The 17,064-nt window shown below is 39.6% G+C and overlaps 1 protein-coding gene across 2 annotated transcripts in view; it reads left to right on the top strand.

Annotated features, from left to right (window-relative positions):
• FANK1 (fibronectin type III and ankyrin repeat domains 1) overlaps positions 1 to 16,593 on the top strand; it is a 112,327-nt gene extending 95,734 nt beyond the window's left edge. Inside the window, exons 4-11 of one of the 2 annotated variants that reach the window (XM_006143895.3) lie at positions 2,919 to 3,000; positions 4,317 to 4,391; positions 6,075 to 6,140; positions 7,915 to 8,080; positions 14,684 to 14,827; positions 16,039 to 16,116; positions 16,225 to 16,269; positions 16,376 to 16,592. In XM_006143895.3, coding sequence (XP_006143957.1) covers positions 2,919 to 3,000; positions 4,317 to 4,391; positions 6,075 to 6,140; positions 7,915 to 8,080; positions 14,684 to 14,827; positions 16,039 to 16,116; positions 16,225 to 16,269; positions 16,376 to 16,441 — 722 coding nt within the window. In that variant the 3' untranslated portion in view covers positions 16,442 to 16,592. Of the gene's footprint in view, positions 1 to 2,918; positions 3,001 to 4,316; positions 4,392 to 6,074; positions 6,141 to 7,914; positions 8,081 to 14,683; positions 14,828 to 16,038; positions 16,117 to 16,224; positions 16,270 to 16,375 lie in introns of both variants that reach the window. The other variant, XM_027770131.1, reaches the window with a different exon arrangement.
• Positions 16,594 to 17,064: the final 471 nt, after the last annotated feature.

The following is a 17,064-nucleotide window of genomic DNA, read 5'->3' as shown; positions in this document are numbered from 1 at the left end:
AAGAGAAAGAGTGTGACCTTAGGAGAGACCCAGCCTTGAGCTCTGATGCTGCCAACTCCTGACTGGGCAACCTTGGACAACTGAGCCTCAGTTTTGTGGTTTAGAGGGCAATTTACAAAGCACTGTGTAAAGTCCCATATACAACTTAAAGAATAGAATTGGATTTAGTATATCACCACATTAAAAAATTTAGTAGAAACAGAGTTTCATAGGTCCTTGTAAGTGATTCTATCATCTATATCACTTGTTTTTTTATTTTTAGTGTCAGTTGAAGTGTGAGAGGCACAGATGTTGTTCAGTGGGCTAGTGGAGACTTCACAACCAAACCACTCTCTCTCTCCTTCCTGGGAAGCAAGGGGGAAGAGCAACAGTCTATGAGTCTAATTTAGCTCAAGGTTTTCAACCTTGGTGTATCGGTCTTTGGGATTGGATAATTCTGTTGGGGTGGGGGCTGTCCTGTGCACTGCAGGATGTTTAGCAGTATCTGGGGTTTCTATCCACTGCATGCCAGTAGCAACCTCCCCTAAGGCAACCAAAAAAAATTTCACCAGACATTGCCAAATGTCCTCTGGAGTATAAAACTCTACCCCTTTTCCAGCCCCTTCTCCCTAGTGAAACCACTGGGCGAGGCATGACCTCTCTTGGAAGGCCAGGGATAGTTGTGGGCCTTGGCTTTGACAGTTTATTATGATACTTTTATTTGAAGCCTTTGGTCTAAAAGTATGTGTGGAATGATGAAAAGGAAGTATAATGTGGCTAAAAAGTCTTTAAGAGATTGGCAAGCTCTAGCAGACAAAATTGTTATTTCAAAATAATTTTAACTTGGCATAAATTTATTTTTACCAGAAGAAGAGAAGGGATATCAGCTAAATGTCGTTCTGATAGAGACCCATGTTTTTCTCCTACTCACTCTATTTCCAGTTTGTACTTTGCTGCGTTCACTTTGTACGGCTAAGACACAATGGCCAGGAGAATAGTGGCTCCTATGCCTGGGAACTGATGTCCCAGAGAGATTTTCCATCATGAAGTATGGAAATGGGAGGCCACCTAACCTCTGCTGGCCAGACTACAAGCGGGAGGTGAAGTAGAGAGGATGAGCCCTGGGAGCAGTCTGGGGTACAGTGCTGAGGGGTGGGTATTTTTCTCTTAGGATTTGAATTTAGAATAACAGGTTGAAAGTGAGCACTATGATATCAGCCAACAAGAGGACCATGTTGGTCTCATTTTCTCTGGAGTCCCCAATACCTAGTACAAGACTTGGCATATAAGTGACTCGATAAGTATATGTTGAATGAATGAATGAGAACTTTAAAGCAGGGATTAAAAATGAAAATACCTGGCACGTTCCAGTTGGTATTCTAAGTGTGGGAGGGGGCTGTATCAAACAACCATTGCTGTCTACTACCCTCACTGTTGCCTCAACAATAGGTGCATGTTAGATATTTACCTGTGTCAGCTACTATTTTAAGTACTTTACTTGTACCATTTTATTTTAGACTTAATCATGATAATTAAAAAATTCAAAAGGCATGGAATATGAAACAAATGAAATGATGCAATAAATATTTGAAAGATGGGCTGCTTTTATGTGGCTCTTCATTTTTGCATGTTGCTTATGTTGAACTCCTGCCCTATTCTCTTCTCTAAGGAGTTATTATTCCCCTGTACACGGGGCCAGCAGATGGCATATTGGTTACATCACTGAATTCCTATATAGTTGACCACAGTTCAGGTCCCAAATCCAGCAGCTTAAAACTCATGCCAGGTGGGGACCAGCAGTTGCTGTAATGGCTATGTCGCTGGACTCCCATGTAGTTGACCATGGTTCGAGTCCTGGACCCAGTGGCTTTTACTCATGCCGTGTGTGTGTGTGTGTGTGTGTGTGTGTGTGTGTGTGCCCAAGATCCTGAGAAGAGAATGGAGAAGGAATTGCGGCATGGCCATCTCTCCTGGGGGGTGATTTCTCGCTTTCTGTCTCTCTGTCTTTCTGACGAGTGTATGCACCCTATAGCAAAAAATCTCTCAAACCCTCCCCCCCCCACCAAAAAACAACAAAAAACCCCCAAACAAACCAAAAACCAACCAAACAAAGAAAAGCTCATGCCAGGTGAGTGTGTGTGTGTGTGTGCCCAAGATCCTGAGAGGAGAATGCAGGAGGAGGGATTGCAGCATGGCCATCTGCCCTGGGTGGGTGGTGATTTCCTGCTTTCTGTCTCTCTGTCTCTCCAGTGACCACACACACCCTATAGCAAAAATCTTTCTAAGAAAAAAACATTCCCCTGTACAAATGGGCTCCCTCCCCACTGTTTCCCATTCTTCTTTCAGCCTTCCTCAGACTTCTTCTTCTTCTCTACTTGGCAGCCTCTCTCCCCTAAGCAGGTTTTCTCATGATGCTCCCCACGTCCCCGTGGGTTCGAGGTCCTTCTGCTCCCACAAGTGCCAAGGAGACAAGGCCAATATACAGGTCATATTCTTGGGAAGAACTGAAATTTCCAATTTCAAATGTTAAAACAATTTCTCCCTTTTTGCTTGTTGTTGAAGTAGTTTAGCGACTCGTTGGCAAGTAAAACTAGCATGTTGTTACAATCGCTGAGCTTTTCCTGCTCATGAGAGGCATTTATTAAATCTTAGAAATCTGAAAGAATTATTTTCAAATATCAAAATAACATTCACAAAGCAATACTTTGTAACTTAAAACTGTCCCAAGCCTTTAGGTCAGGCTAAAAATGTGAAAACAAGGCCTTTTTTTCAGTAAAAGAAGTAGTTGAGCAGGAAATGTAAGATGTACGCGTAGGAATGGCCAAGTGCCTTCCCGGAGGTGAACGTGGATATCCACTCAAGGCCACAGGAGAAATAGAGCTGGACTGAATCTTCTTTCATTATATTTTGGATGACTGCTTTCCATCTAATTTCTTCAGGAGAACCCATAAGTAGTGAGCACTTTCATCGAGCTGTCAATGTGAACGATGAAGATTTGCTTGTTCGAATACTTCAAGGAGGGTAAGAAAACTCTGCCAGCTTCTTCTTCTTTTTTCTTTTTTAATGCCCATAAAGTGTATAGAAATACATGATGTAGCTTTATTTTGTTTTTCTAAAAATTCCCATGCCTTTAAAACTGCTTCCAAAATTGATCTCAGGTGACTGGTATGAGTTAATAAAGCATAGTTAATAAAGATGATCATAAAGCCCCATGTGAATGTTATGTTCTGTAATTATTTAATGAAAGTTATAAAAGGAAATTACAAGTCTGGATGTCAAATTTTCTTCCCAGGAACAATTTCTGTCTCTTGCTTATATGCCACAGCATTTAGGCAAATTTCACCCCGAAGTCCCCACATCTAATTCCTGATGAAATTAGGGAATCACTAAATTTGTTGCTTTCTAATTTAAAACGTTGATGTAACACCAGAGGAAAAAGAGTGAATACAGCTGCTGCAGATAAAATGCTTAAAGCTGTCTCCTAAATGAAAACCAGATGAAGTTATCTGGATTCTTTCTGAATCAATAGTTTTCAGTGCCTTAGAAGACAAGTCATTTGTGAATTGGAGCCCTGTACGTTAGAGAAGAGAAAGTTCTCACAAAAAATCAAAACTCTAAGCTGACATCGAGAGCTCTGCTTTAGGGCCAGCCGGTGGCGTAGTGGTTGAGACAGCTGGATCCCACATGGCATACTGCATGGTTCAAATCCTGGACCCAATAGCTTTGAAAAACATGCTGGGCACATATGTGTATGTGCCCAAAATTCCACAGGAGAATGGAAGAGAAGGGATTGTCATGTGACCATCACCCCTCGGAGGTGTTTTCCACTTTTTCTCTCTTCGACAAATTCACATACCCTATAGCAAAAAAACCAAAAGAATCCACAAAACGAAACTCTGCTTTATTCTTTGGATAGCATTACTTTATATACTGTAGGTGACATGGAAATCAAGAGGAAAGCATAGGTCTCCACTAAAGCAGACTCATGTTTGGTGGAGCCAAGAAAATCTGCAGTGAAGACACTGTCTTCAGCCATTTTAAAAAGGCTGTGCTCACCAGAGGGTGTTTTATCGATGGCATAATGGTTATGAGTTGAAGGGAGTGCCTATTTTAAGTGAAATTACGGCAATTTTCTCTTCTTTTCTTGTAAATTTGAATCTTTTAAAATATTAGGCAGGGTAGTCTAAGACAACAAAAGCTTAATGGTCCAGAAGAAATTGGAATTTTCGGTAAAATGAGCCATTTAAACCACCTGTGCCCTGCAAGAGCCATCAGCTGTGAATCTACAGGGAACTGTGCTGAGCATGTTAATCTTTTTTCTTTGTGTTTTTCCCAAGCCATGTTAAGGTTGATGTTCCCAATAAGTTTGGCTTTACTGCTCTGATGGTTGCTGCTCAGAAAGGATATAGCAGGTACACTTCTTCTTTTCTCATCTCTGAGTGAGGTTGAACTTTTTACTTCTCCCAAAGGCTGTGGATCAGGATAGGCATGGAAGGGAAAAGGGCTATAAAGGAACCAACTTCTTTTCTCTTTCTAGAACTGTAACATCAAATGACTTACAAATACAGCTGTTTTATGATTAAGTTATACAACATACAAGAAAGCAAGTAAATATACAGCTGTATGCTTAAAAAAGAGGTAGACATTTGATTATATGCAATGTATTGGGTTGTCAGAAAAGTCATGATGCATTTTTTTTTGTGTGTGTAGAAAAATACGTTATGACTTTCCGATGAGCCAATATTTGATATGTCTTGAGAAAACTGGTTATTGGAATTTGAATTCCAATAGGACACATGTACTCACAGGACACATGCACTCACCAAAGAGAGACAAAGATAGAGAGAGAGACACACACAGAGACAGAGAGAGGGAAAGTGAGAAGTCACCCCTGGTGGGGAAAGACATGCCAGAGTGCTTCCATTCTTCTCTTGGAATTTTGGGCATGTATACACAAGTACCTGGCATGATTTTCAAGCCACTGTGTCTGGGACTTGAACCATGGTTGGCCCTGTAGGAGTTCAGCACCTTAACCAATCACGCCACCTGTGAGCCCTGGAATTTGAATTTCTTTACAAAATAAAAAAGATGGGAAGTGATATTAATTCTAGGGCATAAAATTCCCTACTAGGTTGCTAAGCTGTACTTTTTTTTTAAGCATTATTTATTTAATTTTATTTATTCATTCAGTCATTTAATTTGACCAAAGACAAACACACAGAGAGAAGGGAAGCGAGAAAACAAGACAACAGGTCTGAGACTTGACCTGTGATTGGCTATGTGAGAGTGTCCAGTGCCCCAACCACCACGCCACCTGCTGACCCTTAAGATGTACTTTTCACCAATATACTCTATTATGTATTTCACACAGAAGCAATCATAGTACTAATATCTTATTTTAAAAATTATATTTATATTTTAATTACTAAAATGCCATTTTGAAACAAATAGAAGTGTGTTTTCATTAAATGCTTTCATTTGAGAATATATTAAAAAGGGCTGTTAAATGACAATGAATTATTTTGATAGTCTGATTTGTTTCATGTGATTTAGTTAGATTTTAATCAATAGTTATGTAAAGAAAAAACAACAACCCTTTTTTTTTTTTTTTTTTTTTTTTTTTTTTTTTTTTTTTTTTTTTATAAGACGAAAGAGAGATTTTTGCTATAGGCTGTGTGTACACTGGAGAGACAGAGAGACAGAAAGCAAGAAATCATCCCTTAGGGGAGATGGCCATGCCACAATTCCTTCTCCTCCATTCTCCTCTTGGGATCTTGGGTGGGCACGCACACACATGTGCCTGGTGTGAGTTTTAAGCTGCCAGGTCTGGGACTCAAACCATGGTCGGTCGACTACATAGGATTCCAGCAATGTAACAATTACGCCATCTGCTGGTTCCCCCAAACAATATTCTTTTGGTATGGGGAGGTAGTTCCCTGGGTAATGCCTTGTCTTTATAACTAGTTAAATTCTGAAGATGGAGAAGAAAGTTTGCAGAGATGTGGCTTGAATATGTTACTCATTTTTGTTAGTTTATCTGGGCTCTAAGTTATCAAAGTGACTCATCTAGCTACAGTTTGATTTGCTTCCTTTAGGCTTGTGAAAATCCTTGTTTCTAATGGCACAGATGTGAATCTGAAGAATGGAAGTGGCAAGGACAGGTACGAGGTGGGATATGGCCTGAAATGTGTGGGCGTGTTCCCACAACTGTGTTACCATACCAGGCATGTGTCCAGATGCTTTTTGACTTAACTCAAATATTTTTTTCAATTTGTTTTGATAGTACTGAGAGATGAGTACTTCCTTCACAAAAAGATAGTGATGACAAAAGCTGGCTTGTTCACCTGCTCATTTATGCTTTCATTCATCAGGATATTCAAGAGGCACCTATTAGATGTGTCTGCCATCTCTTACGCAGGCCTAGTGTGCACTAAGTGCTCAGCAAATTACTGTTATTAAAACAGTTATCACCAGCTCTCTGCTAGGAATCAGTTGTAAGCGATGTTCACTTACTTTGATATTTTTTCACTTATTCTTGGTATTTTGTCCCTCTCTTAGGGCCCTCATTGCATTTTCACCTGGCCCTGTTTACTAAGAATCTCACGTGTTATATCAGGTGCATGTGTGTGTGTGTGTGCACAGTCTCCTCTCAGGAGGAGGAGGGATTGTGGAGTGGTCATTCACCTTTGGGGCATCTTCCCTCTCTAGTGAGCACACACATCCTATAGCAAACTTAAAAAAAAAGGGGGAGAGGGGCGAACCAGCAGTTAGCATAATGGCTATGTCGCTGGACTCCCATGTAGTCGATCGAGGTTCATGTCCCAGACCCGGTGGCTTAAAACTCACACCGGGCGCCTGTGCGTGCGTGCCCAAGATCCCGAGAGGAGAATGGAGGAGAAGGGATTGCAGCGTGTCCATCCCCCCGGGGGGTGATTTCTCACTTTCTGTCTCTCTGACTCTGTCTGTCTGTCTGGCGAGCGCACGCGCCCTATAGCAAAAACCTCTTCAAAACAAAACAAAACAAAACAAAAAACCACAAAACAAACAAACAGAAAAACCCAGTGGTTTTAGGGGAAACTTTGAAATTGGTATACGTATGTCTATGACAGTAGAGCTGATAATGTCATTGAAATGGAGACATTTTCTGAGAAAATTTAAACCACCAAAACCAACCCAAGAAACAGTAAACCCGAAATAACCAATATTCATGCCAGAAACTAGAAAATTATTAAAGACCTCTGATATGGACTCTGTGGCTTGACTGTTCTATAGGTGAGCATGTTCAGATTTTCCGGTTACCAATAATCAGTTACCAATAATCTTGGAAAGCTACAGAAGATACCTTGTTGCTAAAATCTGACAGTACAAAAAAGAAAGGTTTTGGGTATTTATTTGTTTGTAGGTATTTATACACATTTTCCTTCTGAACTCAAAGGGTCATAGAAGAGGCTGTGTATTTTAAAGAATTTTTTTTTTTTTTTTTTTTTTTAGTTTTTAGTTTTTAGTTTTTAGTTATAGGGTGCATGTGCTCATCAGAGAGACAGAGAGAGGGAAAGTGAGAAATCAGCCCACAGGGGGATGATCATGCTGAAATCCCTTCTTCTCCAGCCTCCTCTTGGGATTTTAGGCATGCACACACACATACCTGGTATAATTTTTAAGCCACTAGGTCCAAGACTCAAACTGTAGTCAGCTCTGTGGGAATCTAATACCTTAACCACTGTGTAGGAAATTTCTTAACGTAACAACCATGTGGATCTAGCTGTTTTAACCACCTTGCCACAGGCTGGGCCCCATTTTGTATGATTAATTTGCATTGCTTTACCACTCATAATATGATCTGCCTTGGTTTAAGTCAATTAGGGTAAAAAGTGGACCTGAGTTTGCTGACTACATGCACTTACAGCCAAATACTGCTTCTTCCACATGTTGCAGTCTAATGCTTGCGTGCTACGCGGGGCACCTAGATGTTGTGAAATATCTCCGAAGACATGGTGCTTCATGGGAGTCCAGAGACCTGGGAGGCTGCACAGCTCTGCACTGGGCTGCAGATGGAGGCCACTGCAATGTGATTGAGTGGATGATCAAGGATGGCTGTGAGGTATGGGACCTTCCTTGTTAACCACACACCATGATTAATCATCTGAAATGCTTATTTTATAGGGTCTGTGAAAGCAAAGTCTTTTATTAGTTGAACTAAAAGATGCTGGAGAAAATCTTCTGACTTATCATAAAGAGAGCCCTGAAACCTTGGAAAGAGCAATTGTTGTAGAAGTGAATTATGTAGAAATAGAATTGTGGTGAAGCTTCAGATTGCCATGGAGGTGCATCTTGTGTAGGAAAAAGAAACAGGGCTGAATTCAAGAGCTGGACCTGATGCTCCTGCTTTGTTTATTCCTTTGCTTATTCATTGATTTCTTTAGTCTGCCACCAAAACTTTACTAAGCATCTACCATGTACTAGATATTGTCTTAAGTACTAGAGACACAAAGTTTTTAATAACGCTTTAGCCATAGTGCCTCTAATTTTAAAAAAATCGTTTAATTTATTTTACATTCTTTCACTGAACATCACAGCATACAGAATGCAATTTCCCATCCAGAATACACTGTAAAGTGGCTTAATCATACATGTTATCATCAACAAATAATTTGCTATTTCTTGTTTCTTGTATGAATGTGTGTGTCTGTGTGTGTGTGTGTGTATATATATATATACATACATATATATTTTTTTCCCCCATTTCTCACCCTCCTCCCACACTGTCTCTGGTATCTGCAGTTGCTTTCCATTGTTTTTCATTTTTCCCCCATTTTATTGATTCACAAAATATCTTAAATACTTTCAACCAGCTGATATTTACATATCTGTGAACACATGTTGACTTTAGCCATGAAACTCTGTGGGTAGAATGAATATACTACAAAGCAGCACCTAGCTGAGGCTATATAGCTAACTGTGGTCATTAAATAGGTATTTTTTGAAAATATATTTTTTAATTTCAAGAAAGGCAGTTTTAGCTTTAATAAAATATAAAAAAAATGTTAAGAGAACTTTGCTTAAGACTTAAAGCCAGGAAACTGGCAAGGATTCTGTTTGAATAGTAGGTACATGGACCTGTCCACAACTCGAGAGAAGACAAAAATCCTTAACTCTGGAGAATAAAGCACAGAAGAAGATCAGTAGTGTTTTAGTCAAAAGTCATAAAATGTTATTTAATCAGTTCAGACTCATGTACTTTATTTTCTCTTGTGGTCTGATCTTTCAGTTTGAATTCCGAAAGATAATGTTCAACTCTAGACGTGTCTTTACCATTATGCTGGTCATTTTCTTAGTTCTTTTTGAACTCTTATTTCTTTGTGTCTGACTTAAGTTTTTCTGAGATAGCACTCCCTTCAGAACTTGGAGAACTGATCTGGTGTCGGTAAATTCTTTCAGGTTTTGTTCATCTGAGAATGTTCTTGTCTTCTCTTTCCATATGAAGGATAATCTTGCTGGATGTAGTATTTTGGTTGAAATTGTTTTTTACTCAGCACTTTGAGTGTATTGGCCCATTCTTTTTTTCTTTTTTGAGAGATTTTTGCTATGGGGTACATGCACTGGACAGAAAGACAGAGAGAGACAGAGAGACAGAAAGCAAGAAATCACCCCTCATGGGGGATGGCCACACTGCAATCCCTTCTCCAACATTCTCCTCTCAGGATCTTGGACATGCACGCACACACACCCAGTGTGAATTTAAGCCACCGGGCCCGAGACTCAAACCACGGTTGACTACATGGGAGTCCAGCGACATAGCCATTACGCTAACTGCTGGTCCCTATTTTCCCATTCTTTCCTTGCTCCCATTGTATCTGATGAGAGGTCCACTGTTAGCCTGCTGGGATATCCTTTGTAGGTAATTTGATACTTCTCTCTTGTTAATCTCAGTACCCTGTTTTTGTCAATCTGGCTATATTGTGTATTGGAGAAGATCTTTTTGGGTTGATCCTATTTGGGATCCTTTGTATTTCTTGGATCTGGCTCTTTGAATGCTTCTCTAGGTTTGGAAAGTTTTCTTCCAGGATTTCATGGAATAGATTATCAATGCCCTTATTAGTCTCTTCACCTTCTGGGATACAGATTATCTGGATGTTTGGACGTTTAATGGTATATAGTATTTCTCATATATTATTCTCATTTTTGGGGGGTTATTTTCTCAGTCTTTGTGGTGGATTTTACTAGTCCAGTGATTCTGTCTTCTACATGTGAGATTCGATTTTCTATATGATCTAGTCTGCTTTTAATACTTTCAAGGGAGGTTTGACTTCTTGTATTACAGCTTTCATCCCCAACAGTTCCATTTGATTCTTTTCTTTTGTGTATACTTCCTCTTTCAGCTCTCACAAGAACTTCTTCACCTCCTGGACTTTGTCAGCTTTTTTTTCTTCTGGAGTTCATTTTCTCTCTTTTCTTTCATTTCTGCTAGCTTTGTCACTATGAATATTCTAAATTCTTTATCAGACATTTCTGTGAGTTCCATTGTACTGTCTGTGGATGAAGAGGAGTTATTCTTTTCCCTTGGGGAGAGGCATTTTCTTGTTTTCTCATATTTCTTCTGCCTCTGTGGTGATTTCTAGTCATCTGATGGGTTAATTGTTTCTTCCTCATTTCTAGAAGTTCAATCTGAGTGATCAGAGGCACATAGGAGGAGGTGGTATGCAAAATCTTTGCCATTCCATTTTTCTCCCTTTGTGTCACAGATTTGGTAGAAATTGAGGAATACATTGACCTTAATAGTATTCAGATACTTGGCTATGTTCACTTAGACCTGTCTAGACACTCACTGTGAGGAGACTGAGCAGCAAAATGATGAGGTAAAAGAAAAAGGATAAGAAACAGAGAAAGAGAGAAAGAAAAAAAGAGAGAAAACCAAAAATGTATTTATTTATTTATTCTTAAAATAAAAACTGCGTGGCATGCTCACACTAGATCTCAGCTCTCATGGTGGACTCAGTCTTCTTGTCTGAAGGCCTGTGCCTTTTGCCTCTCCTAAATGGGATGAGCAACAGTGGAAGGGATTATTACCCAGATAAAGGAGGATTTCAGAGCCAAGAAAATACTTTACCTTAAAAAATATTTAAAAAAAATATTAAATAGACAAAGATGGAGAGACAGAAAGAGATGGAAAGAGATGGAGAGAGGATAGAGGAGGCTTTACCAGAGTGACTTCTCAGCAGAACATCTTCATTTTTTTTTATCTCTGAAAGCACTCATGGTGGACTCAGTCTTCTTGTCTTCCTCTTGTTGTTTTTAAAATTAGATTATTTTTATGTTTGGTTTGCCTTAAAGATTGGTTATTGTAAAAAAATTTCCAAAGAGCAAACTGACTATGTCAAGAAAGTAGATAATTTAAATTCTTAGTGTCGTTACCTAGAAGAAGATATGTTTGTCTACTTTTGATTTCTTGTTAGCACAAATTGCCTTTTGTTTATTCAAATGGCCAGAGGGTATCTGTGCTTGCCAGAGAGAGAGAGAAAGGGGGAAATACTACCAGTGGGGCATGGCCATGTAGTAGTCCTTTCTCCTGCCTTTCTCTAACCTGTAGGATTTTGGCACTCATGTACACATGACTGGTATGTATTTCTAACTGCTGGGGCCAAAATTCAAACTGAGGTCAGCCATTTGGGATCTGGCTTCCTTAGCCACTAGTCTACAGGACTGGCCCAACAAAGTACACATTTGATTTACCAAATAAAAGTAGAATTTGGGGCTAGCAAGTGGCATTGTGCTTAAGGTGCTGGACTACCACATGGCCAGCCGATGTTAGGAATCCCTGATCCAGTGGCATGGAAATCACACTAGGGGTGTGTGTGTGTGTGTGTATGTGTGTGTATGTATGTGTGTGTGTGTGTGTGTGTCCAAAATTCTGAGGATAATGAAGGAGAAAAGATTAGAGCATGGCCATCCCTCCTGGGGGGGGTGATTTCTCTCTTTCTGTCTGATGAGTACATATACCCTATTATCAAAACCTTAAAAAAATAGAATTTTGGACTTCTATAGATAAGAAAGGACTTCAGAAAGTTCATAGAGGGACTGGTAGGTGGCGTGGTGGTTAAGAGTACTGGACTTCCACATGGCTGACACTGGTTTGAGTCCCAGACCTGGCGACTTGCTTTCTCACTTTGTCTCTCTTACTCTGTCCTTTTCTGGTCTAAATACATACATACATAAATAAATAATGAATGAAGTTAAATAAAATAATTCTTTTTTAAAAAGTTCATAGAAAGTGGAATTCAAATACACGTTTATTTTGGTGCAAAAGTACTGAAATCCATGCGTACTTTTTCCATAATACATATTTTTCATGAACTTTTTGAAGGCCTATAATATGTGAAGAGAAATAACTAGAATTAAATAAACTTTAATAGATGCTGATAACTTTTAAGACTTTAGTTCAAGGCTTCAAAGAAATGAAAAATATCAAGACATGGAAATAAAGAACAGTGGGCAAAATGCTATGCTATGATTGCCAGATGGTGTAGAATACTGAAAAATTAAATTCACGATCTGAAAAACAACTCAAAATGAAAAATGTTGTGTTGTCCAAAATATGTTAGATTTGTTGTAGTTTGTCTCTGAGCCATGGTTGAGGGAAAGCAAGGCTTGAGTTATAGAACCTCAGTGGTTCTTGCTGCTTTTGGAGAACTGAGAAAAGTATCCCCTTGAAGAAAAATTCCTAATCATTAAGATGATCTCTTTATTTATTTTTAATTTTTATTTTATACAATCATTGCACATCACTACAGCTTGTAACATGAGTTCCCAATCTGAATGCCACTCATACCAGTCCAGCTGAAGCTATCATACACATTATCATCAGCAGACAGTCCTTCACTTCTGTGTCCCCTAAATGTCTTGCTTCTCTACTTAACTGCTCTTTTTATGTTTTAGAGACTGCTTGAGAGGTCAGAAGACTTAGACTGTGGGCTTCCACGGTAGAGCCATTCTCAGTTGCCTTGTGTGGTAGTGACAGCCACAGTGACCTTACTTGGTTTAGGATGAGTCCCACTAATGCTTAGACCAGTAAAAGTTTGTAGTTGAACATGAAGGTTGACCTTGCTGAAAGAGGAAAAAGATTCAGAATAGACCAGATCTCTGCTAGGAATATTTAATTACTAAGAGTTTGAAAATGTAGGCTCTCTAGGCTTCAGATATACAAACACGTCTATTTGCAAGAAATTCCCTTTCTCTGTAGCACTGGGGCTATTTTGCAGAGGACTGAACAAGAAGCGTAACTATATCTGGTAAAGATTTCTGTGTGGTAGGCTTAGTGGTGGACAGATGATGTCCGCATGAGTCTCTCCAGGTTCTTGGCAGATGGCTTACCTGATACTTCCAAAGACTGAGAAGGATTTAGGAGGCAAGTGGGGCATCACCACCCTCTTTCCAAATATAATTATTTTATATTGAGAGACTTACTTTAATAAATTACTTCTTTGCTTAATGAGTCATGCGACCTCAGGAAAGTCAGGTGACTTCTCTGAGATTTGGTTTGGTCATTTGTAACCAGGAATAAAAATACTTACCCTGTTTAACCTTCAGGACAAAAAACCCCCAAACAACAACAACAACAACAACAACAACAAAAACCCAAAAAACAAACAAACAAACAACAAACATGAATGCATGTTGAAATTGTATAAAGCATCAGGTAATTTGGGATGATAGTGGAGCTTGCTGCTGATGGGTTATTTACTTGTGTAAGGAAGAGCTACGAATCCTAATGATGTGGCAGCAGATCATCTCATACATATAAACAACCTGGAATGTCCCAGTGATCTCCTGACAGTCCTTGTTATTCCATTCTGATGTTTTATTAAAGCTGCAGATTACCTTTAAGTAATTTTGTAACAGAATTTGTGTGTGTGTGTGCACATGCAAGTCTGAGCAAGCACACATACATGTATATCTCTTTAATGTCACACATCATGGATTGATGAAGCCTTCATTAGAATTAGAAGAGGCAACATTTACATGTTCATGTTCTAAAATGTTTAAGATAATAAACTGTGAGGTTTCAACATAAAACACATTATTAGGAAATGGTTACTTTACTCCTCAGGAACAGGTGTTTTGGAGAAGGCATTCAGTTATCTAATTTCTCAGGTTGGAGTTTGCAATGGATCTGGTTACTTTGTGTTTCCTCTACATGTATGTCCCCTGCCTAAAACTGGTTAAGTAATGGTAAGTATAGGGATGTGCATATATTGTTTCTGTCTTGTTGCAGAAAGAATTTAATTAAAGCTGCTTATGAAGATACATAAAAGTAACAAACAAATGCTATTAAAAAAAAAAACAACAGGAGAGGAAAGTTAGCAAGAGAAAATAAGACTGGGAGAGTACAAGGAGCCAAGAGTAAGGTGGTTATGTTCAGATAATTTGTGTAGCCCATCTTTTATTTTATTTGATAAGAGTGTAGATAAAGAGGCCGATGGGAAGTCCATGGGAGACTCTTCGCACCCTCTATAGTGATTCTATCACACCTTCTCAGTGCTTATAAATGTGAATTATGTTAGCACAGTCTTGTCAACTTAGACTCGGTCTCGAAAGCCTCCTGAGTCAGGGAAGTTTGGGCAAGTAAATATTCCTTGTAAGAGTTTATGATGAATAATTTTAAAGAAAAGAAACTGGACTAAGTGCAGTTCTCCCTCTGGCATAACAGGTCGATGCTGTGGATACTGGTTCAGGATGGACTCCACTCATGAGAGTCTCTGCGGTCTCAGGAAATCAGAGGGTAGCCTCCCTTCTGATTGAGGCTGGTGCCAACGTGAACGTGAAGGACAAAGATGGAAAGACACCTCTCATGGTATGCCCTTCTCCTAAAATAGCATGGTTTATGTTTGGAATTAAGGTCGGAGCTTTTTTTTCTTTCTCTTTTATTTTTTGGTCATAGGGCACGTATGCTCACCAGAGAAAGAGAAGAGAGAGAGAGAGAGAGAGAGAGAGAGAGAGAGAAAGTGAGAAATCACCGTGGGTAATGGCCATGTCACAATCCCTTCTTCTCCATCTGCCCTCAGGATTTTGGGCATGAACACATACATGCCTGGCATGAGTTTTAAGTTGCTTGGTCTGGAACGTGAACCACATAGATTCATGTGGATGTCCAGAGCCTTAACTACCATGCTACCTGCTGGCCTCTAGAGCTTTTTTTTTAACCAGACAGCTCTTTGAGTTGATCCACGTACGTGTCCCCCTAGGTTTTGGTTGCATATGTATTCCCTATTGGTTTGTTAATAAAGGCATGAGAATGCTACTATAATATTTTTGTTATTTTTTTTCTACAATTGTTTCTTTAAGGATTACTGACCTCAGCCTCCAAGGCCATTGTAATATCAAAACAGATCTGTTAAAACAAAGAATGTACTGCCTTCTGTACTTGTCTGGCCTAGTCTTTTTTTTTTCCTCTTTTTCTTTTTCTCTTTCTTCCTTCCTTCCTTCCTTCCTTCCTTCTTTCTTTCTTTCTTTCTTTCTTTCTTTCTTTCTTTCTTTCTTTCTTTCTTTCTTTCTTTCTTTTTGAGAGGTTTTAGCTATAGGGCATGTGCGCTCACCAGAAAGACAGAGACAGAGACAGAAAGCGAGAAATCACCCCCCAGGGGGGATGGCCACGCCGCAATCCCTTCTCCTCCATTCTCCTCTCGGGATCTTGGGCATGCATGTACACGTGCCCGGCGTGAGTTTAAGCCACCGGGTCTGAGACTTGAACCGGGATTGACAACGTGGGAGTCCAGCGACATAGTCATTATGCCAACTGCTGGTCTTTGGCCTAGTCTTTATGCCGTTTGAATGTGGAAAGAGAGAGAGAGAGAGTCCCTTTCCATTTCCCTTGCAGTCGCTGTTGTAGAACATGCAGTATGTATGTCTGTCATGCAAAGCTACAGAGGCCTAGGCTAGCTCTGTCTTTCTGAGGATGTGACTAGTGGATTCCCTGGAGCCTGCACATGCTGGGCCCAACCTTCCTGTTGCCTGTACTCTCTGCGGGGGAGAGGTCATTTACACTACACTGTTTCTGTTTTGTAGGTGGCCGTGTTAAATAATCATGAAGAGTTAGTTCAGTTACTTCTTGACAAAGGGGCAGATGCAAGTGTAAAAAATGAGGTAAATAATCTGTAAAGATTTTTCCTTGGAGTAAAAAAAAAAAAAGAAAGAAGGAAAGAAAATATATGTATAAAAATATAAATATAAAATTGTTGTTTCCTCTTTCAGTTTGGCAAAGGTGTCCTAGAAATGGCCAGAGTTTTTGACAGACAGGTTGGGATGTTCTTTCTGCCTATGAAGGAAAATTCTGTAGTACTTTATGATCAGAAAGAAAGACAAAACCTTGGATGACATTCACCTGTCTGTTTTGTTTATCTAGAATGTAGTCTCCTTATTAGAAGAAAGAATAAAAAAGCAAATGCCAAAGAAGTCTTCCGTCCACTGAATCGGAGCGCCACTTCTTCACGGAATCCAAGTAAAACAAATCAAAACATGACTGTTGAACGAGAGATATGAAATTCCACATTGTTGAGGGCTATACATTTATTTATCTAGTTGAAGATTCACAGTGGCTTTTTTGTAACATGCCGCTGTTCCCACTTTGAAATACATCTTTTTACCTAAGCACGTGCGTATGTGTATCATCATTGGGCGTCTGTAGCATAGGATGTTTTCTTGCACTTGTGCCTTTTGGAGTTAGACATGAAGCAAAATATTTATGTGCTGGATCTACGTAAACATACATGGGTCTCCCACTCCTGGCTCCTGCCCCCACAAGCTGTCTGCAGAGCTGCTCCAGACCCTTGTTGGAATTTTTTTTCCCTCATGTGTTTTCAATTACATCTTCCCCTCCCAACTGAAGGCCTTCCAGGCTGTGTTGTCAGGCTGCTGTTCCCTCCTGGAGTGGCGCTCCTCCTAAGAGCTCAGGAGTTTTCTCCTTAGCTGTTGGCTTCACATCAAAGCACAAAATACATATTTCAAGACTCTGATTTTGTTCTAGTAGAAGTGTCTGGCTGAGTGTCAGTCTTCTTAGAGCACAATTGTCTGCGCATGTGCTTGCTTGTAGTC

This window comes from Tupaia chinensis, unplaced genomic scaffold, assembly GCF_000334495.1.
Source record: "Tupaia chinensis unplaced genomic scaffold, TupChi_1.0 Scaffold000113_1, whole genome shotgun sequence".
Taxonomy (NCBI): domain Eukaryota; kingdom Metazoa; phylum Chordata; class Mammalia; order Scandentia; family Tupaiidae; genus Tupaia; species Tupaia belangeri.
Note: the sequence above shows the minus strand (reverse complement) of the source record. Positions and strands in the feature narration are given on the sequence as shown.